Genomic DNA, 24,761 nt, shown 5'->3' with positions numbered 1-24,761 from the left:
GTGTTCTAGTAAAGGTTGAAGGAGGGAAGGAACTCAAAAGTTGAGCTGAACAATACAAATAATGTAAAACTTGTTAATTATTTATTATAGTGCACAGTTAAAAACAGAATAAAAACATCTTAAAAACTATACCAAACTAACAACACATAGGACCAGACGCGTTTCGACCCTTCTGGGTCTTCCTCAGTGGTCAAAATTATAATAATGCACTATATACACTATACAGCACTCTCTATAATGTGTAGCTGAATGTTTGAGTGGGGACTGTAACTTATGGCTCCAACCAATATGTATAAATTATATCCTTTTTGGAGACCAATTCCTATGTTATGTCCCTAAAGTCACCACTCTTCGCTATCATTAAGTTCTGTACTCAGAGTGTATTCTGTGCGTCAGAAAAAGCTATATGAATCACAACTAATTTCCAGGCAACAGAAATCAGTTCCCCTGGCTGCTTTCAAAGTGGATTTTGGCATTCTACCCCACTGAAGTTGCTCCCCAAATCCCATCCCTCTGAGGCTCTGTCCCCCAAATCTCCAAGCATTTCCCAACCCACAGCTGGAAACTCCTCATTGAGCTACAGTGGGAAGGGGCTTGATAGCACTATACACATAAAGATTATCCAGAAGGCTGTTCAGGTTACACTTGGGTGTTGGTCAGCCTGGCTTCATGAAGCTGCTGAGAAGACACTGCTTGATCAAGGTTCAGGTGCCTCTGAAGAGACAAACAAGATTTCCAGGGGATAGGCTTTCAAGCAGTCATGCTTCCTGCGTCAGATACAGGTAAGAATGACATTTCCATGACATGAGGAAGCTGGACTCTCGATAGCTTATCCCCAAACCCTTTGGTTTCTAAGGTGCCCCTGGACTCCAGTTTTCGTTCCCACCTCTTGTTCGTAGACAGCGCAAGACGAAGACACTGATTCAAACCCAATTTTATTTGAAATCTCTATTTCCAGCAGGGTCAGGACCACAAAGTATAAATCACTCACTGAAAAGAAAACACAGTTACACAAGGAGGCAAGCTCTGGCTATGTACAAGTGAAGGTTCATCGAAAACCCCCTCCGAATCCAGTGCTGAGGCAGTTCTGTGAAAACTTTCTGCTTCCGTATGTCACATGCTGCCGTCTGGTCCAAAACCCATTCCTTCCCTTAGAATCCAGCTTAATGACGTCTGTTCCCATCGCCTTGGGGAAGGAACAAGTTGTTGCATTGCAACTTCTGTTTTGAAGCTACCCTTTGGCTCAGGTTAAAGTGGTTGACATGAGCTGAAAAACAAAGATTATCTCCATGAAAGACAAGTTGTGCACGGTATGCTAAATTCCAAGAGCCGGCGTACACAAAACTGAGAATTTCTCGATGCCCCCTAATGGGAGGATATGTTTCTATTGGTTTATTTAAATGTTTTATACCAGCTGTCCCCAACCCCCGGCCCGGAGATCGGTAGCAGTCCGTAGATCAGTGGGTACCAGGCCGCGGCTTCTCCTCGTCCTCCTCCCCCACTGCTGCCTTGGGGGCTGCCCTGCCACTCTGCCGGCAGCTCACCTTTGGTGCTCTCCAGCGGCCGCCATGGCTGGGGCTCCCCCTTGGCGTGGCACTGCACAGCTGCTGCTGGCAGCTTCCCCCAGGGGGCGGCAGGAAGTCAGGGGCACCGGCAGGAAAGCAAGTGGAGCAGGGGCTCAGGCAGTGGCGACGTTCCTCGGCAAAATACCCCCCCCCCCCCGGGCCTCAGTAAAATTGTCAAGCGTTCACCGGTCCCCGGTGATAAAAAGGTTGGGGACCACTGCATACCACCTTTCTATCCTATTACGGTCCACAAATCAGTGTACAGAAAAACATTGAAACAGCTAAAAACGTGTTTTTAAAATCATTCGATTAAAAACGCAGACAGGCTCGCAAGCTGTTTCCACACTCTGCTCACCCGTTTGGAGGGCTCGTTCGGGCCGGATGGCTGTCGAGTGGCCCTGCTTTTCCTCAAGTCGGCATCCAAGGCGTCCAGGGCCCCCAGGATCGACTCGTACAGGCAGTCGGCGTTGCTTTCAAGCTCGCTGGACTGTTTCGCGATCAAACGGAGGGTCTGCTGCAGAACTGGCAAGCCGAGATTTGTGTTTGGAGGGAAAACGGAAAGATTATTTATGGCAGCACAGCAGAGGACAACCAACAAGGCACCATGTGACAGAGCGAGCGAGGGGAAGTTGGGGAGGGTGGACATTTACCAAAAGGAGCAGACCCAGTGCCCTACAGCAGGGGTAGTCAACCTGTGGTCCTGGCAGGGGCTTGTGGGAATTGTAGTTCATGGACATCTGGAGGACCACAGGTTGACTACCCCCTGAGGTATGAGCTTTCTCAGCTAAGGTATGAGCATACAGACTTTCTCAGATACAGTGTCCTGGAATGGAAGTAATCCGTTCAAATTTATAGGTAGAGTGTGAGGCTAAATTAACATGCAGCATAAGGATAATGGTTAACAGATTCCAGCGTTTGCTGGCAGGGGCTCATGGGAATTGTAGTTCATGGACATCTGGAGGACCACAGGTTGACTACCCCTGAGGTATGAGCTTTCTCAGCTAAGGTATGAGCATGCACACTTTCTCAAGATACAGTGTCTTGGAATGAAAGTAATCAGTTCAAATGTATAAGTAGAGTGCATTTGCTGGCAGGGGCTCATGGGAATTGTAGTTCATGGACATCTGGAGGACCACAGGTTGACTGCCCCTGCCCTACAGGGCACTGAGGTAAGAACAAAAGAACTCTGCTGGATCAGACCAGGGAAACCCCGCAAAAAATCTATCCCAAAAGACATCAGTATTTTTATTTCTGCAAGTGGAGCTGGTTTCACCACGGAAAAGCCATAGTTGTAATTTTGATTACGCACAACATTCCCCCCTCAGGGCAGCCTCTGTGTCTTTTCAGGGCAGTATTTAAAACTAGCTTTAAAACGACCCTTCTTTTACAACAGTCATGAAAACGGCTGTTTTTGCATGCATAAACGGTAGCGTGTTTTTGAACTCCTCCCTTGTGCCACCGTACACCAATGGGGAAACGGACAGCCTCTAGTCCCTCGTCCACCAATGGGAGCTTGAGGCATCCCTTGTTCAGGGCAGATCCTCCCACCTCTGCTATGACAACATCACAGCAGTAGAAAATTAATTTATTAATTCCTTCAGAGGCATCTGCAGGCATTTCAATCCACTTTCTATGTGGAACGGCATACTTCTGGGGGGGAAAAGGTTGTCGCGTTTTCAAAAGACTCTGTGCCCCCACGGAAATTCCTTGTTGAGATCTCCGTGTCCATGAGCTACAATTCCCACAGGGCCCTGCCAGTAGCAAGCCCCAGATTGGCAGTCATGTGACATTGCAGCTGACCATGGCCTGCCAATGAGCACCTAGCACAATGGAGAAATTGCCCACCACCACCACCACCATTTGCCGTGGTAAGTCTGTCTTTCAGTGCATAATCCTTGCAGAAAAACACAACCAATTCAACAAATGGAGATTTAAAAGGGTCAGCATGCTGGCTTCGATGAAAACCTTTACATGCATAACCCATCTAGTCCAGCATTTTTTCTCACACAGTGACCAACCAGTTCCTCTGGAGGGCCAGCAGCAGAGCAATGAAGCCGAGGCCTTCAGAAGACCATAAGAATCAGATCAGATCAATGAAGGCCCCTCTAGTCCGGCATCCTGTCTCACACAGTGGCCAACCAGGTTCTCTGGATGGCCAATAACAGGACACAGAGGCTGAGGCCTTCCTCTGCTGCCTTCCTCCTGGCTCTGGGATTTAGAAGCTTAGTACCACTGAATGAGGAGGTTCCCTTCAGTCAGCACAGCTACTACCCACTGACACATTTAATAAACTGATGGGTCCAATAAATATGCCGGGGTCCCCTACCTTTCTGAGCCCGCCGGCCCCTTTGGAATTCTGGCAAGCCACAAAATGGCTGCTGCAGGTGGCTTTCAGTCACACAGAGAAAACTCATGTTCTGTGGCTGTGCCCCCCACGCCCTGTAAGAAATCCGAAGGGGCCTGCAGGTTCTCAAAAGGTTGGGGGACTGCTGTATCGGGGAAGCCATGGGTCCCTGTGGTCTGATCTCCCCCCTTAAGTCAGCTGAAGATGCTTCAGTTTGACTGGGTAATGGTGATGGGAAATGCAGTCACGTGACGACCTCACAGGGTTTTCCAGGAAAGATATGTTCGGAGGTAGTTTTTCATTGCCTGCCTCGATGCAGCGATTCTGGTGTTCCCAGGAAAAGGGGGGGAGGTCTACCATCCAAGTATCAACCAGGGATGACCCTGCTTGGCTTCCGAGATCTGACAAGATCCAGCTAGCCTAGACTATATACCACAGGGCATGTATCTTTAAAAACCAGGAGGGCTAGGGGCTTCAGGGGTCTACAAGTGCTTTGCAAGCTCCCCACAGTTTTGCCTTTGAGTGCTGACTGGACAGTGTCTCTCCTTACCAGGTGAACTTGAGGTCATACTTTGAAGAAGCCTTTCCCCATCTTGCAAGACCCCTTCTGTCAGCGCCTGGTGGCCGGCTAAGTCCTTTTTCAGTGCCTGCCGAGACAAAACGGGTCTGAACGCAAAGCATTTCTACACGCGGGGCCTCCAAGCATCAACTGCAGTCCCAAGAGATATTTGGGGGAGTTGATGGAGATTCACCCAGTCAGAAGCCGGGCCATGAGATGCACTTCTTTGTAAAGAAAATCGCTGGCGACTCAAAAGATGGCACACCGTTTTCAGCCAAACGTGTTTAAACCAACAAATGCAAACATGTAAAGTCTATTTTACCACCGTTAACATTTTTACATTTCCTTGTAAGAGTATATTTACTTTCCAATGTGATGTACACTAGGGGTAGTCAACCTGTGGTCCTCCAGATGTTCATGGACTACAATTTCCACGAGCCCCTGCCAGCGTTTGCTGGCAGGGGCTCATGGGAATTGTAGTCCATGAACATCTGGAGGACCACAGATTGACTACCCCTGGTGTACACATTAAACCACCTTTAAAAAAAAAAGTATAAGGTAGTTAGATTTGAGTCCAGTAACACCTTAAAGACCAAAGAGATTCTGGGGGTATAACAAAGGAGCTTTGATTCCCAAATGTCCATACCCGAAAATCCTGTTGGTGCTGCCGGATCTAACTCGTCTACTGCAGGCCAAAATGGCCGTCCTCAAAACTCATGGGTTAACCCCAAAAGCACGACCAGAAGAGTGAAGTTAGCAGAGCAAAATTGCCCTCTCTTTTCCCTCTGCTCTAGTCCATGGAGCTCCCCCCCTCCTCCCATCCCTACCTCAAGGGGGAAGAAGGAGGGTCAAGATGGCACTGACTGCTGCAGGGGGGCCACGCTGATCTTCCTCACTGTCCCCGGCCTCACCCGTAGACCTGGCGGAAGAGCTCCGTTTTGCAGGCCCTGCGGAACACCGAAAGCTCCCGCAGGGCCCGCAGCTCACCTGGGAGCTCATTCCATCAGGTCGGGGCCAGGACCCTCCTGAAACCACACCCATCTCAGTCTCCGCTTCCCAACCTCCAGGGATTTCCCAGCCTGGAGATGGCAACCCGACATATAAACCAGCAAGAGCCTGTGTGGTGCAATGGTTAGGGCAGGGATTCCCAATTACGGGTCTGGGGACCCCTGGGGGTCCGTGGATTTTCCCTTCTTGCCTTAATGGACTCAGCCACAAGCTAGAGAACTGGCTACTTCCATCGCTTCCCCTCCTGAGCATGAGTTCTCTTGTGGTTTCTGTCCCTGGGAGGGGGCAAAATCTGGACATCTACTCCCACCTAACACAGCCTCCTTTCTCCCCCCGTCCCAGTCCTCCTGAAGATTGCCTGTTATTTTAGAAAATGATGTCACTTCTGGTGACATTACTTATAGGGGCATGGCCACCTGACATCACTTCCGGGGCTCCTCGACGCCTGAAAAATCATTTCTGGGGTTCCTCCACAATCAAAAGGTTGAAAAAGGCTGGGTTAGGGCGTTGGACTAGGGTCTGGGAGACCCAGGTTCAAATCCCTACTCTGGTACGGAAGCTGGCTGAGTGACCTTGTGCCAGTTGCACACTCTCATCCGGACCTACCTCGCAGGGCTGTGGTGAGGACAAAGTGGAGGAGAGGAGAATGAGGTCCACTGCTTTGGGTCCCCGTTGGGGAGAACAATGGGGCATAAATGAAGGAAATAATGATGTTCTCCCACCCCACGCCTGGTGTGACATGAAAAAAACCTTTGCACCATTTCTGCTCCTCAACTGTGGGGGGGGGGGGGGGGGAGAGAAGAGGCCATTTACCAGGTAACTGTGTAGCGATGCCTTCACACTTCCAACATCTGGCCGGGGCGGGATCCAGTTGTTGGTGATTTCCGCTATCTTGTGCAGCCAACGGATCAGCTGTTCTAGTTGACAGCAAAACACCTTGGAGGAATCACAGCAAGGAACACTGGTAAGCAGGGATGCCACTTCTGGGTTGCGAAATACCTGGGGATTTGGGGGGTGGGGTTGAGTCTGGGGAAGGCCCAATGCCCTAGAGCAGGGGTAGTCAACCTGTGGTCCTCCAGATGTCCATGGACTACAATTCCCATGAGCCCCTGCCAGCATTTGCTGGCAAGGGCGCATGGGAATTGTAGTCCATTGACATCTGGAGGACCACAGGTTGACTACCCCTGCCGTAGGGGAGCCCTCCTGAGCAGCCATGCACTGTAGCATAAAAATATAGGGGTAACTCCAGCAGTTGCCATGGTAAAAACCACACAGTAAGTATTTGAAAGATTGCTGTGTGGAGGAGGGCAGGGAGTGGATATGCAGACATGGGGTAGTTCAGCTGGGGAATGGGCTGCCTAAGGAGGTGGTGGGCTCCCCCTCACTGGTGGTCTTCAAGCAGCGGCTGGACAGAGACTTATCCTGGATGCTTGAGGCTGATCCTGCTTTGGGAGTGGGACTAGATGGCCCGCGTGACCCCTTCCAGCTCTTGGATTCTATTAGATCACTGCTGAAATGACTATGCACAACGCACCTGGGATTCGTCAAGATCTGTAACTATGCCATTTTGTTACAAATTTAAAAGATTCCGTCAAGAACAAAATTTGAGTCCAAAAGTACCTTTAAGAGCAACAAGTAAGGCTACTTCAGACCAACAGGGCTACCCACCTGGATCAGCTCCTCACAGGCTGTTCTCTGGGTAAACCAGTGGGCGCCATGTTGGGGACGAGTGATCTAATCCCACAGGCAGCAACCGTGTGCTTAATCTGCAGACGGATGCTGCAATCCTCACCTGAACTAAAGGTAAAGGTAAAGGTATCCCCTGTGCAAGCACCGAGTCATGTCTGACCCTTGGGGTGACGCCCTCCAGCGTTTTCATGGCAGACTCAATACGGGGTGGTTTGCCAGTGCCTTCCCCAGTCATTACCGTTTACCCCCCCAGCAGCAAGCTGGGTACTCATTTTACCGACCTCGGAAGGATGGAAGGCTGAGTCAACCTTGAGCCGGCTGCTGGGATTGAACTCCCAGCCTCATGGGCAGTCAGCTTCAGACAGCATTTCTGCTGCCTTACCACGCTGCGCCAGAAGAGGCTCTTTTCTTCACCTGAACTACATCCTTCTAAACCCATGACTCTGCCTAGCACAGTACTGGGAATGTGGGAATGCAGGAGGAAGAAGGCTGTGGTTCAAAATCTGGAAGTCAAGCACATCAGCCACGAACTCCCAACCTGGTGCACTGCTTTAATGGCACTTCCAGGCATTTTCAGAAAGTGGGCAGGGCCAAGAGGAGATTCTGCCCAGCAAGGCTCCTGATTGGCCATAGGAGATTTGGTTGGTTGTGCAGATTTTCCAAAATGCTGCTTGTGTGGGAGCCTGCCATAACAGCATGAGGACCATGAATGTGTGACTGAAGGCAAACCGTGGCCGCCATTTTGTGGGGGCCACTCTGGCTGTATCAAAATCCCAGAGGTGCCTGCCTGCCACTCAAAAATGCTGGGGACACCAGACAGTATGAAGCAGGGAAAGGCAAGAGGGATGAACCCTGTGGACAGGGTTTTTTTTCCCACTGGACTGCAAAGAGGGAGAGGAGGGGCTGCTGAGCCCCTGTTCACCTTCCCTTTCTCATGTTAATTGTCCTGGAAAGGGGAGGGGAGAACTTCTTCCCAGAATTCCTAGGAGAGGGGCTTCCTGTGGGAGGGGACAGAAAATATATCCTGATCACAAGGAAAAGGATCTTTTTGGTTTTTGACTGCTGGTCATTTGCCTGCTGGTCTTCAGGGAAGGAACTTGCTCTTGGAAGTAGGGGTGAGCAGCCATCTTGGACATGTGAGCAATGCAATGACATTTTGGAACCTCTCTAAACAAAGATGCCTGCCCTATATTCGCATTAGATAGGGTATGTTTAGCAGAGGGACAGAAGGGTTGCGTTTCATCCAGTTTCTTATGTCTCTTTTGCTTAACTCTGGGGGGGGGGGGCTAAAAATCTGCTTTTTAAACTTTGTTTTTAAAACAAATCTTTTATAAATTGGAAGTGGGCCATGGTTCTCTGATCCATGTAGTGCTCTCCCGCCTCAGAAACGCTAGCAGAAGTGCAAAGAGAAGACCCAGGGGGGTGAACCCTTGCAGTGAGTATCTCATCTCCAAAGGTGCTCAGGAGCTAAAGCTGTGGGAGACCACTGAGGCAAGGCCTCAGGTGTGGAAGGGGCAGCCAGGGGTCCTGGCTCTCCCAGCTGCGACCCTGTACTTTAGCCAGGTAGTGGCAGCAGTTAGCCAGAGAGTTTGTTTTGCCACCTGCCTGGAGTTGGCAACCATCCAGAACAGGGGGCTGGCAAGAACAGAACTGGGCCTGCAAGGCAGAAGCAGGCTGGTTCAGTCACAAGCCCCGAGATCCTTGATAAAGGTAAAGGTATCCCCTGTGCAAGCACCGGGTCATGTCTGACCCTTGGGGTGACGGCCTCTAGTGTTTTCATGGCAGACTCAATACGGGGTGGTTTGCCAGTGCCTTCCCCAGTCATTACCGTTTTACCCCCCAGCAAGCTGGGTACTCATTTTACCGACCTCGGAAGGATGGAAGGCTGAGTCAACCTTGAGCCGGCTGCTGGGATCGAACTCCCAGCCTCATGGGCAGAGCTTTCCGACAGCCTTTCCGCCGCTTACCACTCTGCGCCACAAGAGGATCCTTGATATACAGCCCCTGAAAGTTTGCTCAGGAAAAGCAAAAGTCTCTTAGCCCTCATTACAAACCCTTGGCGGGCATCAGGAAGGGTCTCAATCGGTGCCATGGTGACTCTGGGCACCATGTTGGGGACCCCTGAAATAGATGGGAGAGTACAACCCAGCTGCATGCCACCGGACCTCATGTCAAATGAGAACCCCACCAGAGCCCTTCCCAAGAACACTCTCCGTCTAAGCAAGAAGAGATGCCGTGGGTAGACAAATCCGACAAGAACACTGAAATGTACCTTAATATGCTGGGCGAGAGAGTCCTGGTCATGGCCCTTCGCTTCCTCTTCACGCTTGTTTCCTGTCCCGAAGCATTCTTTCCCTACAAAATCCCTCACGTCGGTGCTAGTGGTCTCTTTGTGCACATTCACCCAGTCCTCGCAGCTGCTCGGCAGGTCTTCCTCGCTGCGTTCCCGAGAACCGTCCGCACAGCAAGAATCGCGGCTGGTTTCACTCTGCCTCCCGTCACATCCAGGGACCTCCAGCAGAAGGTGTTCTCCATCCCCGCCTTCTTCTTCTTCTTCCTGTTGCCTTATCGTCAGCGAGAGGTGGGTCAGCTGCTGCGCCAACCTCTCCAGTTCCTGGAGTCGTGGCGGGAGAGGGAGATATTCCTCATCGCTGCCGCATTCCGTCTGTAACGGCAGCACCCTTGTGGAGCGAAGGAAGCGCCCGACAGTGGTGCTCCTGAAGGCACCGTTGGGCTTGCTCGCATCCCCTGGAGGAGAGGGACGCCCTTTCTCTTCCCAGCGCTGCTGCTCTGTGCTGCCTGAATCGGACAAACTCGGGCCTGCAGGTCGAAGGGACAAACTGGGCGCCGGCTCTCTGGAAAAAATGCTCCTACCCACAGGACTGCCATGCGCAAAGGACGCTTTGCCAATTGGCGAAAGTCTATAGTCAGACACTGGAGCCGACCATTTGGGCTTTTCCAGCGAGGGGGTCCGAAACCTCTGCGCAGTCTGGTCCTCTGCAGGCTGATGTTCTAGCCCTGGCACACTCGTGGACTTGAAGGTGCTCTCGGGAGAGGCAGAAAGGCTGTCCAGGTCGACCCCTGAGTCGTGGATGGAGGAATCTCGCGTTCCATAAGTGAGATGGGCGGCAAGCTTGTATTTTGGCCTGAGTGGGTAGGTATAATCCAGCAAGTCCTCGTATTCTTTATTGGGGTCCCAGTGGGGGGACTGGCGGTCTGGCGACGGCGGGAGGCAATCGGGTATTGCACACGCCCAATAATCCGCCTGGTAGGGAGACATCTTCTTGACCGGTCTGGCTGGCGAAATGCCCCCTGCAGTGACTCGCTTGGGGGTGCCCATCACAGAGGTCCCCTGGGGCTCCGGGACTCTGTGCGGGCGCCAAGGGGGAAACGCTCCAGACGACGGAAGAGCCCCAGGGACCAAGTAGCTTTTCGACCTTGTCCATACACGTTGCTCAAAATCGCTGTCCTTGGACAGTTTGGGCGGAAGGCTCCCAGTAGGGGATAACGGCGTGGAGGCATCCCGAGTGGACGTTGTTTCTCCAGGTGAAGGTTTGGGAGTGGATGAAGATGGGAGAACTGCCTGGCGCTGACAGGCAGCCTGAAGGCCGTGGACGGATTCTGCAGAGGTGTCGTAACGTTCAGAATCCGAGGTGGACTCCGGAAGGACCACGGCAGGTTCTGCTGGACCTCGAGGGGGCTGTGTAGAGTTTGCGTGCTCTGCTGGTTTTGTCTGTGCAAAATAGTCGAAAGGAGACGGACACTTGATCACAGTCAGGGGCACAAAGGCTCGCGAGATGCAGACTAGCTCACTCAGGCATTTCCTTTTTTACTTTATCCTTTTCCCTCCAGCGGGGACCCAAAGGGCTTACGCTGTTCTCCCAACCTCAGTTTTACCCTCACAACAATCCTGAGAGGTTATTTATTTGGCTTTTATACCACCCCTGCCCGCAGGTGGGTTCAGGGCGGTTTATGAAGTTGCAGTAAAACACAACAACCAAAGCAGTACAACCCCCTCCCCTTCCCCCTAGCAACACCTCTCTTGCCCACCAATATATGTCCCTTTGGGGAGGGGAACATAGGAGAGGAAAAGGAGGATGTTTATTTGCTAGTTGGCCATTGTGGTCTCAACCACAGGCCGGGCGGAAGAGTGCCGTTTTACAGGCCCTGTGGAACTTTGGCGGTTCCATCAGGGCCCGGATCTCAGCTAGCCGCTCATCCCACCAGCCCGGGGCCAAGGCTGAAAAGAACCCAGCTCTGGTTGAGGCCGGACAGTCATCTTTGAAGCCAGGGATGTTGGAATTTGCCAAGCGCAATGCACGTACTGGGAACCTACTGGGAGAGGCGGTCCCTTAGGTTAGGCTCAGAATGTGTGTGAGTGGCCCAACAACATTCCATGGCAGAGAGGGGATTCGAACCGGCATCTCCCGTATCGGACTGTGGCACGTTAGCCACTACCCCATACGGACTCCACTGGTGGCTGGCTTTGCTTCGGTATGTTTCAGGCTGCATTAACAACAAACACAGTGATGCCGTTCAAGGCAGGACTTGTTTTCTGGCCCAGTTCCAGTACAGGGATCTCCGCCAATGTAAGGGGAGGCTATTTTCAGCCGTTTTACCCTCCTGAGTCAGGCCTCTGACCCCCTCCTGTGCGATTTCTGTGTGTGTGTGTGTTTTCCTTCCCCCCACGTAACATTTCAGGACGCAGGACGAGGAGAGAGACATCGAAGTCCAGCTCCAAAGACGGAAATCCTTTCCATCTGCTGAAATGACCATGGAATCAAGCGAATGTTTGGACACCATTCAAGAAAGACCTTCAGTGACAGGTATCCTACCAGGAAACAAGCTGGCAGTTCAAGCCCCCCCCCCCCCCCCCCAGCCCCTTCTCTAAAGGAGGAACAATTCCAGGAAGTTATGTGGAATAACTGACCATTTTTCCCCCTCCCATTTGCAGGTTTTACTGATTTTCAAAGGCAAATACATTCATAAAGGCTAAACTACGCAGATTCCAAGAATCCATCCAATAACCTGCCTTGTCTAACCTGAGGAATCTGTGACCCTCTAACGACATTTTAAAGAAAATGAAGGGAGGGGATAGAAAAGGGAGAAGGAAAGTTCATGATGAAGCCAGAATCACATTCCAAAAGGTGCATCATTCTTGCTTTGATCTATTATTGGGGTTCTGTGGCCTCTCCTTGGCATGCAGAAAGGCCCAGGTTGAATCCCTGGCATCTCAAGTTTAAGAGGGTCAGAGAATGCAAAATGTGAAAGAGTTCTCTCCTCCTAAGGCCTTGGAGAGCCACTGCCCAACACAGCCTGCTTGTGGGAGGGGCAGTCGATAAAAGCAATAGTAACTTTCGAAATCCATCACGCACTCTGTTTCGGGAACTTTAAGACTATACATCTGTACTTGGGTGTATCCCAACAAACCTTCATTTAGTCACAATAAGCATGAACATGCTTTAGAATCCTGGAGGGAAAGAAGAGGCCCTAAATTGCCCCACGTTCCTCTGTTCAGACTCCACAGCAAAAAACAGAATTTGAGTCAAAGCTTCCAAAAGCGAAGAGGAGGAAGCACATACAAGCCCAGTTTGTACCTGTTGCAAACTGAGGTTTGTTCACAATGTCTGAGTTCAGCCTAATATCTAGTCATTTTGACCCAGGCCAGTGGGAGATACTTGTCAACAGACTGAGTGATTAAAGAATGAGTCAGAAGCATTCTCACTATCCTCCCAACCCCCCAAAAAAGTTCCTAAACTGGATCCCCTCCAGCTCAATCTTGTCTGTCTGTCTCTTTGCCATCTTGCTACAGGCCCTGGGTCCTCCCTAGGACTTGGAAGCAGAGAGGGTTTCTTCACCTTGTTCCTCTCCTTCACAGATAGCCACTTTCAGCGTGCCTATCCTCCCTGGCCCCCCTAGGAGTCTCTATTTTAACCTCTGCTGCCACCACCCCTTCTCCACAGACACCCGATCCCAGCCCAGGCTCTGCCCAGCTAGATAGAACCTGGGATTCAATGTTTGTGGTGAAATGGTGGAGGCAACAGAAGTGACCTCTTCCTTACCTCTCCATCATCTTAATTACACCAGGTCCTGTCTTTGCCCTTCTCTTGACTCCTTCCAGTTTTCGGTTGTTTTGTCCTCTGCCGCAGCAGGGCACTGCGGAGGACATGCCCAAGTACAGTTTCTGCAGCTCAAGCAGAGGAAAAACCCCTCCGTTCAAGCTCTCTCTGAACATGGTCCCCTTTCAGCTTTGGCTAGAGCGGGTACAAAGCCCCGGTCCACAGAAAATTCAGCTCAGCTGTTCATTCTGATGCAAGTCTCACCCGTGCAACGTTACAACGTTCGAAAATTTTTCCTTCTTACTCCTATTTTAGCGATGCTCCCCAAAGACTTACTCACCTGCTGGTCTTCGGGGTAGAAGTGGAGTCTGCTGAAGTGAGAAAGCCCTTCATCGATGCGAGCCGGCTGGCTGCCTAGCGGCTTTCTCTCCACGTAGTTCGCTTTTCTCCTGTTCGAAGGCGTTAAAGTCACTTGATAGTGGTTTCGATCCCTTGGGAAAAGGGCGCGGCTGGCTCCTTCTGCAGCCATGGGCTCTCTGTCCTCCGTCCCTTCAGGCCAGGGCTTTGTGTCCGCCACACTGGAGAGCTGAGAGACCTTCCTCAGTAACTTGTGATTGTCCCTATCGATTTCACTGTGGTTTCACCTACCATAGCCCTTGGCTCTCACCCTCAGTGGAGAATCAAAAGGAGATGTTTCCGTGTCCAGCGCCATCTATTACGTGGGCGTCTCCTCCATCATTGGCCAAAATATACAAGTCTGGCAACCTGAAATTAAAACCGGCAGGCAGTTACCCCTTGGTACAATTTGAACATCAAGCCAAGCCTCCCGTGAGCACCTGTTTGAAAAGCGGAACAAATATATCAAGGTCCCCCGTCTTTTTGAGCCAGCGACCCTTTTTCTATTCTGATAGGGAGTGGGGCGTGCCACTCAAAAATGGTGGTCTCCGGAGGGGGAGCCGTACCCAAAATGGTTGCCACAGGAGGTGGAGCCAAATAAAATACCTACAAAAGAATCATGGTAGGAGAAGAAATAAAAGGAAGGTCAAAGGAGAGGGGACCCAGTGACAAACGTAACCTGCCATGGCCTCACCCACTTTCTGAAAGCTTGGCGGGCACCATGTTGGTAGCCTCTTATGTGAATGACCCTCCACAGTCTTGCCCAAGCGCTACTGCATGATTATAGCTGGCTTCTTTTTACCGTTCGCCCCTTTTCCCCTTTAATTTATTCTTTCCTGGGAGTAGTAGGGGTGGGACGTGGATGACTTTGCCCCACTAAAGAAAGGAAAACTTCAGGTATGCCCAGTGTTTTGTTGTCCTTCAGTGGGGATGAACAAAACAAAATCAGAGTCCTTGACTAAATCTTGGTTGGTCTTAAAGGTGCCAGTGGACTCTGATTTTGTTTTGTTGTGCTGCTTCAGACCAACCTGGCTACCCACTTGAATCATCCTAGCTTTACACAAAGTGTACACCAGGGTATCCCGGTCGTTTCTCAATTTCTTGTTACCGGACTCCGTGGTCTCAGCTGATTCCATCTCAGTTTGATAGTGCTCGACTCAACGTGAGAAGGATGGCCATGACTCCACCCTGCAGAGCTCTGCCAACAAGGGCCACAGAGGAAGCTGCAACTCTTGTGAAAAGGGCCGTAATTTTGCCAGGCAGAGCCTTGCGCACACCTTGAAGAAATCTTAAAGGTGCCATTGGACTCAAAAGTTTGTGGGGCTCCCTCTCCCCGCCCCCCCCCCCCGCAGTAAAAAACTTCCCAGGCCGCAAGCTTGCAGCCCGAGAAGCTTCTTACTGTGGGGGGGGGGGGGGAGAGGGAATCAGGGCTGTGCCCGCGCCCGCAAGTGCCGCACATGTGCGATTTCGCCCGCGCATGCGCAGCCGGGCAGTTGCCCTGCCGGTCCCCAGCCTCAAAAAGGTTGGGGACCACTGCCTTAGAGCGTCTAATTTCAGTCAGGTTCAAGTGGGCAGCCATGTTAGCCCCACAAACCTTGAGTCCAATGGCACCTTTAAGACCAACAAAGATTTATTCAAGACGTGAGCTTTCGAGTGCAGGCACTCTTCCTCAGACAGGTAACTGCACTTGCCTCCTGCAGCAAGATTAACGGACCACGAGTCACCTTAAAGACCGATGTTATTAAAGAGTACACAGAAACGCATAATAGACAAAAAGTCTTGTGAAACCTTAAAACCCCACAGGACTCGGCTTCTCTTTGTTCTACCTTTTCCCCCAGCAGGCGCAGTTGGAAGAACACTTGTGAACAGCAGAACTGTGCAAGGGGACAGGCTAACCCTGGTCTCTAACCACCTCTGTGCATGCACCCTGCCCTCAATCCAAATGGGGACCTTGCGGCACTTTTGTTCCATCTAGGCCACAGACAGAGCCGGGCCCATCCCGGTTTGTCCTGAAGAATGGCCAGCTGTTGCACCCGGAGCCTCCATCAACACAATCTGTGGGCCCGACGGCCACGCTATTTTTATTCCTAAGCATCTCACGCCAAAGCCTGCGCTTGCCACAGAAGTGCATTAACATGATCCACAATGTGGAGTGACCCTTGACAGCAGGCCTCCGGGTTGCCTCAAGCAACCTTATAAACAAACTCAAGACTGCTGGAAGCAAGATAATTCCGGAGGGGCAGCCGTGCTTGTCTAGAGCAGCCCTTCTTGAACCTTTTCCACTCGGGATCCTTTCTCGCCGGAGAAATCTTTAACATGTATACAGGTCCATAAAATAGGCATACAAACCAAGCATTTTACTGATATAATAAATCATAAAGAAGGAGGCTGGATCTTTAAAACTAAGTGATTGCATTTTTAAACCATGTAATGCAAACCCTCTTTTAACAACAAAAAAGAGAAAGAAAGAAAGAAAGAAAGAAAGAAAGAAAGAAAGAAAGAAAGAAAGAAAGAAAGAAAGAAAGAAAGAAAGAAAGAAAGAAAGAAAGAAAGAAAGAAAGAAAGAAAGAAAGAAAGAAAGAAAGAAAGAGAAGGGGGGGCAGCACACTATAGCCACATTTCTCTCTTCCAGGACTGAAAAGCTTGTCGGACTTACTCATGAGAAAACCTTCCTGGGGTCTGGCTGTGAGACATTTTCCCACCTGTTGCAGATCTGAAGCATGGTTTGGAAAGACATGCCCGTTTTGCCTAACCACAGTTCTCCCCAGATCTTTAAGACAACCAGTCGCCACTGTCCCTTCTATACAACCTGCAGGTCCACACGGACGTCCTGCCCAAACTAATTTTTTTTTTAGTCCCAAAGGCTCCCTAACCATATAGACGGAAGAGCCCAGACGGAGTGTCAGAGAGAGAAACTTATTTGCAATGCCGAGAAACGGAAAACAAGTTTTAAGACATTGCAGGTTGAGAAAGAGAGGGTGAGCGCTTGCAAAGACAAAACCAGAAGGACCCTTCCGGCAGGCGAGGCGAGGCTTGCAGACCCTTCCCTTGCAAGCCCCTTGCTGGGGTTGCCTTTATAGGGGACGGCCAGCCACCCTGGCTGCCCCAAAGCCCCCAGAGCGAGAAAGTCCCCCGCCCCGCCCCGCCCCGCCCCGCCCCATGCTGGGGGTCTCGGTTTCCTTTGCAGGCCGCTCTCCAGGAGGAGGCTGGGCCGGTGCCGCGGGGAGGCCTGGCGAGCAAGAGGGCCGCCCGCGGGCTCTGAGGACTGGGGGGGGGGGGGGGGGGCAGCGGAACCCCACCCCTTCCCTTCCCTTCTCTTCTCCGGCCCGCCGCGTCCTACCTGAGCGCCGCTTCCCGGCCGGGGCCTCCGCAGCTCCCAGCGCCAGGACCGCCCGCGCGCCGCACCCCGGCCAGCCGCGCCGACCAATCGGCTCTCTGGAGGGCGCGCCTCAGCCAATCAGGAGGCGCCGGTCTGGGGTAGGCCCGCCCTCCCTTCGCTCCCACCTCTCTCCGGTTTTCCTCGCGGGTGGGGGAGAGAAGATGGCCCCGGGAGGAGGGGAGGGAGGGGGGTACAAGACCTAAACCCACGACTAGCCCCACAACTCGGAAGCTCCCGCCTTGCAGAAATCTGGGCTGGTCTTAAAGGTGCTGCTGGACTCCGTTTTGGTGGAGCGACTGAGAATCATAAAATCATAGAATCAAAGAGTTGGAAGGGGCCATACAGGCCATCTAGTCCAACCCCCTGCTCAACGCAGGATCATCCCAAAGCATCCTAAAGCATCCAAGAAAAGTGTGCATCCAACCTTTGCTTGAAGGCTGCCAGTGAGGGGGAGCTGGGGACTTCAGAGCAACACGGCTGCCCACCTGAAGCACAACATTAACCTCCTTAACCTGATTCTGATCTGGAAAGGTCCATAGGTGTGTGTCGGCACAAAACGGAAACCTAATTGCTACGGTTATTTATGTTTTGGATTGTTTCATGTGTGGTTTATGCATTTTGTGTAAACCGCCCAGAGCCTCCAGCTAGGTAGGCAGGCAGGCAGGCAGGCAGCAGGCAGGCAAATACATACATACATACATACATACATACATACATACATACATACTCCACTGCTTGCGGTGTTAACCATCTGGAGGAGAGGCTCACTGCGGAACTATTTTGCACCCTCTCCTCTGGCTCAACTGAAGCCCTGGGAGGAATTGGCATCACCTCTGTTCCCTGGGGCTGTCCCAGAAAAGGCCCTGCCGCAAAAGTTATTCAGACTGCTAGGAGCAGAGCTGAATGCTGGAGTAGAGACTCTTTTTACTAAAAAAACAAACAAAAAACCCAAAGAAGACAGGACTAAAATAATGTGTGATTTCGATTCTTCTTCGTTTTCTTTTCAAATTTAAAATCTTGTTCGACAGGTGCTTGCTTTATACCAGGGGTAGTCAAACTGCAGCCCTCCAGATGTCCATGGACTACAATTCCCAGGAGTCCCTGCCAGCGAATGCTGGCAGGGGCTCCTGGGAATTGTAGTCCATGGACATCTGGAGGGCCGCAGTTTGACTACCCCTGCTTTATACTTTTCAATAAAGTGATTTTCCTCAAGAGTCTGCTTATTGGGAGCAATCGACCGGACTCTCACAGAACACAAGAAAGAAAGAAAAATCTTGTTGGTTGTAAATTAATCTTTGTGTAAAATAACTTGCTTGGATTGTAATCTAACTCAACTCATTTTGTAATAACAACCACCTTGTATATTACTTGTTGTCTGGCTCTTAAGAGCAACAGTTGCTTTGTGTCTAGATTTTCTGCCTGTTGTTTCCCGTAGATTGTTTTGTTTCTGTAACTACCCACCAGGAGGAGAGCAACCCTGATTTCTGCCAGTGCAGTGAGTCCCAAACTGGGCTGCATCCCATACAGAACCAGGACCTGGGAAAACATTTTTGGTGCAGCATTTGGGGTTCTTCTGCCCATAACTGCTCTGTGTGTATGTGTTGGGCGGGGGGGGGGGCGGGACAGTGACAAGCCCAGTTTCCTGTAGACCCAGGGCCCACATAAAACCCTACCCGGCGCATTTGAGGCCTTCCGCTTGACGCTGATCACAGGCCAAAACCTCTGTTGCTAAGCGGCTCGAAACAGGCCCCCTCAGCACAATGGCTCAATTCTGCGCCTACTGGATTGCATTGAAAGCTGTGTAAGGAAGCTTGTGGTTGCCCGGACCCCTCCTCCCCCCCCCCAAACTCACTCTGTTGCCAGATGTCCCTGACTCACGGCTGGCTTTTCATACCCAAATACCCAAATAAAAAGATCTGGCTAGTCAGCAGCTGCCCGGTGGCTGAAGAGAGAAGCAGTACAATGCCACAGAAGGCTAGGCCGGACCTGTTGAATTCCACTGTGAAAACAGCCGGTCAGAGACGGGCCATCCATTGGGCGGGCATGGGCACACTGAGCAGGTAGATACAAGCAGATTTCGGCAATAATGCTCGGCTTAATACTAGGGGTGCCAACTCCAGTTTTGGGTATTCCTGGAAAACTGTGTGGGGGGGGGGGAGGATTTCAGCAGGTTTCTGGGTCATAGAGTCTACCCTACCATGTTGCCATTTCCTCCAGGGAAACGGATCTCTGTAACCTAGAAATCAGTTGTCATTCCCGGAGATCTCCAGGCTCCACCTGGAGGCTACGGAAAAAAGCAAAGGAAATCAGGAGGCTGCCAAATCAATTCTTATGTGCTCAATAAGTCTCTCAAAAGTTTATTCCAGCATGTAGAGCAGGGGTAGTCAAACTGCAGCCCTCCAGATGTCCATGGACTACAATTCCCAGATGTCCATGGACTACAATTCCCAGGGGCTCCTGGGAATTGTAGTCTATGGACATCTGGAGGGCCGCAGTTTGACTACCCCTGGTGTAGAGTAACCACAGGGTATTCAAACCCGTTTCCCCAACATTTCTTCAGTGTTTACTCCTCTATATATGTTCTCAGTTTTAACCGCCCAGAGCTGTAAAAATGGGCGGTATAAAAATCCAAATAAATAAATAAGAAGGCTTAATACAAATCAAATTATAAGGCATCACATAGGCAGATGATACTGAGGGCATAAACTGAGCCTCAGTTTAAAGAAGACACAATACAAATTAAATTATGAGGTATCACATAGGCAGGTGATACTGAGAACATTTATAGAGGATTAATCACTGAAGAAATATTGTGAAAATGGGTCTGAATACCCAGGACCCCGTGGTTACTCTCCACATTGGAATAAACTTTTGAGAGGCTTATTGAGCACATAAGAATTGATTTGTCAGCCTCCTGATTTCCTTTGCTCTTTTGTGGACTTCTTCGTGAGGAGTCATCGGTTCTTTGCTGATCCACCTGGAGCAGGGGTAGTCAAACTGCGGCCCTCCAGATGTCCATGGACTACAATTCCCAGGAGCCCCCTGCCAGCGTTTTCTGGCAGGGGCTCCTGGGAATTGTAGTCCATGGACATCTGGAGGGCCGCAGTTTGACTACCCCTGACCTGGAGGCTGGCAACTCCGTAAATTGGGATGGTATCACATCCTGAAGTTCCACTTTCCTCCTGTCCCTGCATTACCAGATATTATTTATGTATTTATTACATTTGCTCTAAACCCCACCTTCCCCCAGCCATGGGAACTGAAAGCCATTTGCATCATTCTCCTCTCCTTACAGCAACCCTGTGAGGTAGGCATGGATGAGGGAGAGAGGGTGGCTGGTCCCCCAGCAGCATCCATGACAGTGTGTGGTTTGGAACCTGAGTTTTCCAAATACCACACTGGCCCTCAAATAATAGAGATAACCTTTTAGGCTCTCCTGCTCTTGTTGACATTTTGTTGACATTTTGTTGACATTTTGTTGACATTTTGTTGACCTTGTTGACCTTCTCTCTGTTGTTATTACTGTTATTATCTGTTGTATATATTTTCAACTGCTGCACGAAAAAAATGGACAATTCCAAATTAGTGATAAGAGAGAAACAGAATCTATCCAGTGGCTTAATAATAAAACTTGAAAAGATAAAGAGTCTCTTATGTTATTTATTGCTCACAGCCTTTACTCTCCATGATACAGGAGCGTTTGCCTAATTATACTCAAATATTAACAAGGACGGATTCACTGCAACTGACGAAAGATTGAAAACGGAAAACAAATCTAGAGACCGTTCTGGCAGAGTCGAAGCCTGAATAAATAACATAAGAGACTCTTTATCTTTTCAAGCTTTATTAAGCCACTGGATAGATTCTGTTTCTCTCTTGTATATATTTTCAACGGCTGTTTCAAACCATGCTTTCAGTTTGTATTTGTACAATAGCCAGTTTGGTGTAGTGGTTAGGAGTGCGGACTTCTAATCTGGCATGCCAGGTTCGATTCTGCGCTCCCCCACATGCAGCCAGCTGGGTGACCTTGGGCTCACCACGGCACTGATAAAACTGTCTGATAAAACTGTTCTGACCAAGCAGTGATATCAGGGCTCTCAGCCTCACCCACCTCACAGGGTGTCTGTTGTGTGGAGAGGAATGGGAAGGTGACTGTAAGCCGCTTTGAGCCTCCTTCGGGTAGGGAAAAGTGGCATATAAGAACCAACTCTTCTTCTTCTTCTTCTTCTTCTTCTTCTTCTTCTTCTTCTTCTTCTTCTTCTTCTATTTGTCTATTGTATTGTTCTAATATATTCTTGTTGGAAAAAAACACATTGTTTTTTTGGGGGTGGGAAGCCACATAGTATGTTCTGCATCATTAAATTAGGGAGCTGGATTTTACATGGACCTTTGGGTGTCTGTTTGCTCAACGCGCGGTCTATGTTTCCTTTCTAGTTTGTTAGGATCAAGCTACTGGCTGATCCTCTTTGTTGTTCAGGATGGAAGTGCTTTCCCCTTGTTATATTCCACTTTTAATGTTCGGTTAGTAAGTGGCAGACAATTACCTTGCTCACAAGTTGCAATGCATACACCCACACTCAACGCACATATAAAGAAAACTTAAGTGTTATGCTGTGCATTGAGTCAGTCACATGTTATGGTCAATGCATCAATGCCTAAACGTGTGATGGAAACCCCCACATTTTGGGGCCATTGGCCCCCAGTTTAAAGCAGTTTGGGTCTTTCTTACAAACAGGTATACACATTTACCTGCTGGTTGTATACATGTTCACTGCAGCCTGCAAGCATGGATGAGTTAAAACACTTGGCTATTTCAGCTTGCCTTTAGTCACAAAATGAAGATCTTTGTGCTGGGTTGCCAAAGCAACGCTCTTACAACTCTGCAAACACCCCTCAAATCTTCAAGTGCCAGCCGGAAGCCTTGACAGGCAGAAGCCCTACCTGGCCCTGCCCACAGATGCCAGGATAGGTGTTGGCGGGCACCATGACACCCTCTGGTACCATGTTGGGGACCCCTGGGTTACAGTGTCAACTAGGATCTGGGAGACCAAGTTGGAATCCACACCCTGCCACGGGTGCGGGATGCTCATCACACACCCTCAGCCTAACCTACCTCACCGGGCCGTTGTAAAGATAAAGTGGAAACTGCCTTGAGACCTCCCTGGGGAGAATAGTGGTAAGGGAGATAGGTATAAATAAAGTCAATAAACAAGCTGAATTGCACTTCTGCAGTTTAACCACAGGGTGGAAATCTTGCTCCAGTCTTTCCCAGAGGCATGGCTGGTTGAGAGCGTTTCTGCTGGGTAGCCCTGAAGCAGGAGAGCAAAGTTGGAGCCCAGGGGGCACCTATAAGGCCAACAGAATTGTATTCAAGGGGTGAGTTTTTGAGTGCTCGCATTCCTCTTCAGACACTTTGGAATGGAAGCGGCCAGCCCATTCAGTGGTTCTCGGACAAGGAGAAGGAGGGGAGTTGGGAAGGTTAAAAATTTGTCTTTAGGTATCAGGTGTGAGATCTGAGATTTGGCCTTTCACTCAACAACACCATATAAAGCAAGGTTCTCAACCTTTCTAATGCCGCAACCCTTTAATACAGTTCCTCGTGTTGTGTTGAGCCCCAACCATAAAATTATACACAAATTAAACCGAAACCGACCAATAGTGTGAAGATCCATTGTTCATGATTGTATATAAATTGTTTTTTTTCTGGAGTTTCTCAGTTCAGTTCTGCCTCTTGTCCCTCCGAGCTGCGCCACCACCTGGAGCGCCTGGCGGGAGACTGTGCTGTGCTGGAGGCACTGCTGGAGCGGCTGCAGCCAAGCACGGTCACCTGCAGGAGGAGCAGCAACAGAGGCAGCGCCCCACCTCCAAGCAGCTCACCCTGCCACAACCCCTGTGAAAGGGTCGTTCAACCCCCAAAGGGGTCCCGACCCCCAGGTTGAGAGCCACTGATATAAAGACTCAAAAACAAACAAGCAAACAAACAAACTAGTCCCGCATTTTATGGTTTGTGGTTTTGTTTATTCCCTGATGCTGAATATCCTGGCTGTTAAAATGCTGTAACAATGTATGTGGTTTGTATATACTTTGATGCTGGTCAATGACCGTAAATAAATAATCTATGGTGGGAAGGGAGGAAAGTAACTTGGGGTTGGTTCGCCAAGGGGTCCTGGGAAAAGCACGGTAAATTTATTATTATTATTATTATTATTATTATTATTATTATTATTATTATTATTATTATTATTATTATTATTATTATTATTCGATTTATTGCCCGCCACTCCCTTGCGGCTCGTGGCGGGTTACAACATTCTAAAACCCCATAAAATCCATTAAAATCCAGTTAAACAACTACAGTCCAGCAATTATTAGTTAGCAAGCTAACCCGGCAAGATTGGCTAATCCACTACCCTTTTCCCCTACTAGCAGGTGGAGAGGGGGTATTGGTGGTACCCATCTCTAATCCCAATCCCAAGTCCCGAGTCCCGGAGTAGCAAAAACGTGGAGAACCATTAGCAAAAAGAAAAAAGCACCAGAATACAAAAGATCACCATGACCCATATTTAGGTCACTATGCTCTGGTCTTCAAAGGGGTTTTTATTTGTTTATTTAGAGGGCAGTTGTATTTCCAGAGGATCCCCAGCTGCCGCATGGAGATTGGCAACCCGCTGCTGCTTATTTCCCTAACATCCCCTCATTTGTCTTAAAGACTTAATGTGGTTTGATTTGTTATTATTTCCCTGGTGATGTCACATGCTTCCATGTAGGCATGGGGTGGCAGTTCAAGTGCAAGTCTGAGATCTGGGGAATGCAAGTTGAATCCACCCTCTGTGGTGGGAGCCTGCATGATCCTAGTCCTAGTCTGCACACAATAGATGATGCACTTTCAATGCACTTTAGAAGTAGATTTTCCTGTTCTGCACAGGAAAATCCAGCTGCCAAAGCACATTGAAAGTGCATTATCCTGTGTGTGCAGACTAGGCCCTAGCCTCCCTCACAAAGTTATTAATACAATAATAACTGGAACATTTAAACTTATTCCCTGCCCTACCTGGGAGTTCAGAGCAGGTTACCATAGATTCAAATAATCTATTCTATAAATGATGATCTTATCCGTTCAGTCGTGTCCGAACCTCGGCAATTCTATAGGAAAGTTTTCTCCATTCATCTCTGTCTCTGACCGCTTCTTTCAGTTGGTTCATGGTCATCCCTGTATCGGCCTTGATGGTGTCCAGCCAGTGGATCCTTTGGCGACCCTGTTTCCTTTTGCCGCTGGCCATGCCGAGCAGTAATGATTTTTCTAGCGAGTTTGATCGCATGATGTGTCTAAAGTGAGTGAGCTTTAGCCGTAATATTTTGCCTTCTAATGACACAGTTGGTTTGCTCCTCTCTAAAACTAACTTTGGCTGTCCATGGTATTCACAGCGTTCAGCTCCAACACCATAATTCGAAAGCATCTCTTCTCCTCCTGTCTTCCTTCTTCAGGGTCCAGCTTTCGCATCTGTAGGTTGTTATGGGGAAAACAACAGCGTTGACTGGCTATTGTCTTCCCTATAACAACCCGTGGATGTGAAAATAAATATTATTAAATAATAATATTTATTAAGTATAATAAATATTATTAAGTATTAAAAGCATTCTATAGTCTACTTGCAGCATACATCCCCCAGAGCTGGGGTAGTCGACCTTTGGTCCTCCAGATGTTTGCTGGCAGGGGCTCATGGGAATTGTAGTCCATGAACATATGAAGGACCACAGGTTG

The 24,761-nt window shown here is 49.7% G+C and overlaps 1 protein-coding gene across 2 annotated transcripts; it reads right to left on the bottom strand.

Moving 5' to 3' along the window:
• Window positions 1–59: 59 nt before the first annotated feature.
• CEP68 (centrosomal protein 68) lies at window positions 60–17,083 on the bottom strand. 2 transcript variants are annotated; one of them, XM_077314761.1, is made up of 7 exons: window positions 16,961–17,083; window positions 13,565–13,989; window positions 9,438–10,898; window positions 6,290–6,412; window positions 4,460–4,556; window positions 1,921–2,087; window positions 60–1,267 (listed from the first exon to the last, which is right to left on the bottom strand). In XM_077314761.1, the coding sequence occupies exons 2-7, from the start codon at window positions 13,751–13,753 to the stop codon at window positions 1,244–1,246; spliced, it is 2,061 nt and encodes a 686-aa protein (XP_077170876.1). In that variant the 5' UTR covers window positions 13,754–13,989; window positions 16,961–17,083; the 3' UTR covers window positions 60–1,243. The 2 variants fall into 2 exon arrangements, with proteins under 2 accessions (XP_077170876.1, XP_077170885.1); XM_077314770.1 differs by lacking the exon at window positions 16,961–17,083 and adding an exon at window positions 16,277–16,726.
• Window positions 17,084–24,761: the final 7,678 nt, after the last annotated feature.

The sequence above is a fragment of the Paroedura picta genome, chromosome 1 (genome assembly GCF_049243985.1).
Source record: "Paroedura picta isolate Pp20150507F chromosome 1, Ppicta_v3.0, whole genome shotgun sequence".
In the NCBI taxonomy this organism is placed as follows: Eukaryota; Metazoa; Chordata; class Lepidosauria; order Squamata; family Gekkonidae; genus Paroedura; species Paroedura picta.
The sequence above is the reverse complement of the archived record's forward strand: the minus strand, read 5'-3'. Positions and strand labels throughout refer to the sequence as shown.

Excerpts from the sequence above, each read along its gene's own strand:
- CEP68 (XM_077314761.1), bottom strand. The coding sequence starts at position 13,753 with ATGGCTGCAGAAGGAGCCAGCCGCGCCCTTTTCCCAAGGGATCGAAAC. Across the intron at positions 6,413-9,437 it reads CTCTCGCCCAGCATATTAAG|GTGTTTTGCTGTCAACTAGA; the intron begins GTACATTTCAGT and ends GATTCCTCCAAG. Across the intron at positions 4,557-6,289 it reads CATCGCTACACAGTTACCTG|GCACTGAAAAAGGACTTAGC; the intron begins GTAAATGGCCTC and ends TTGTCTCGGCAG.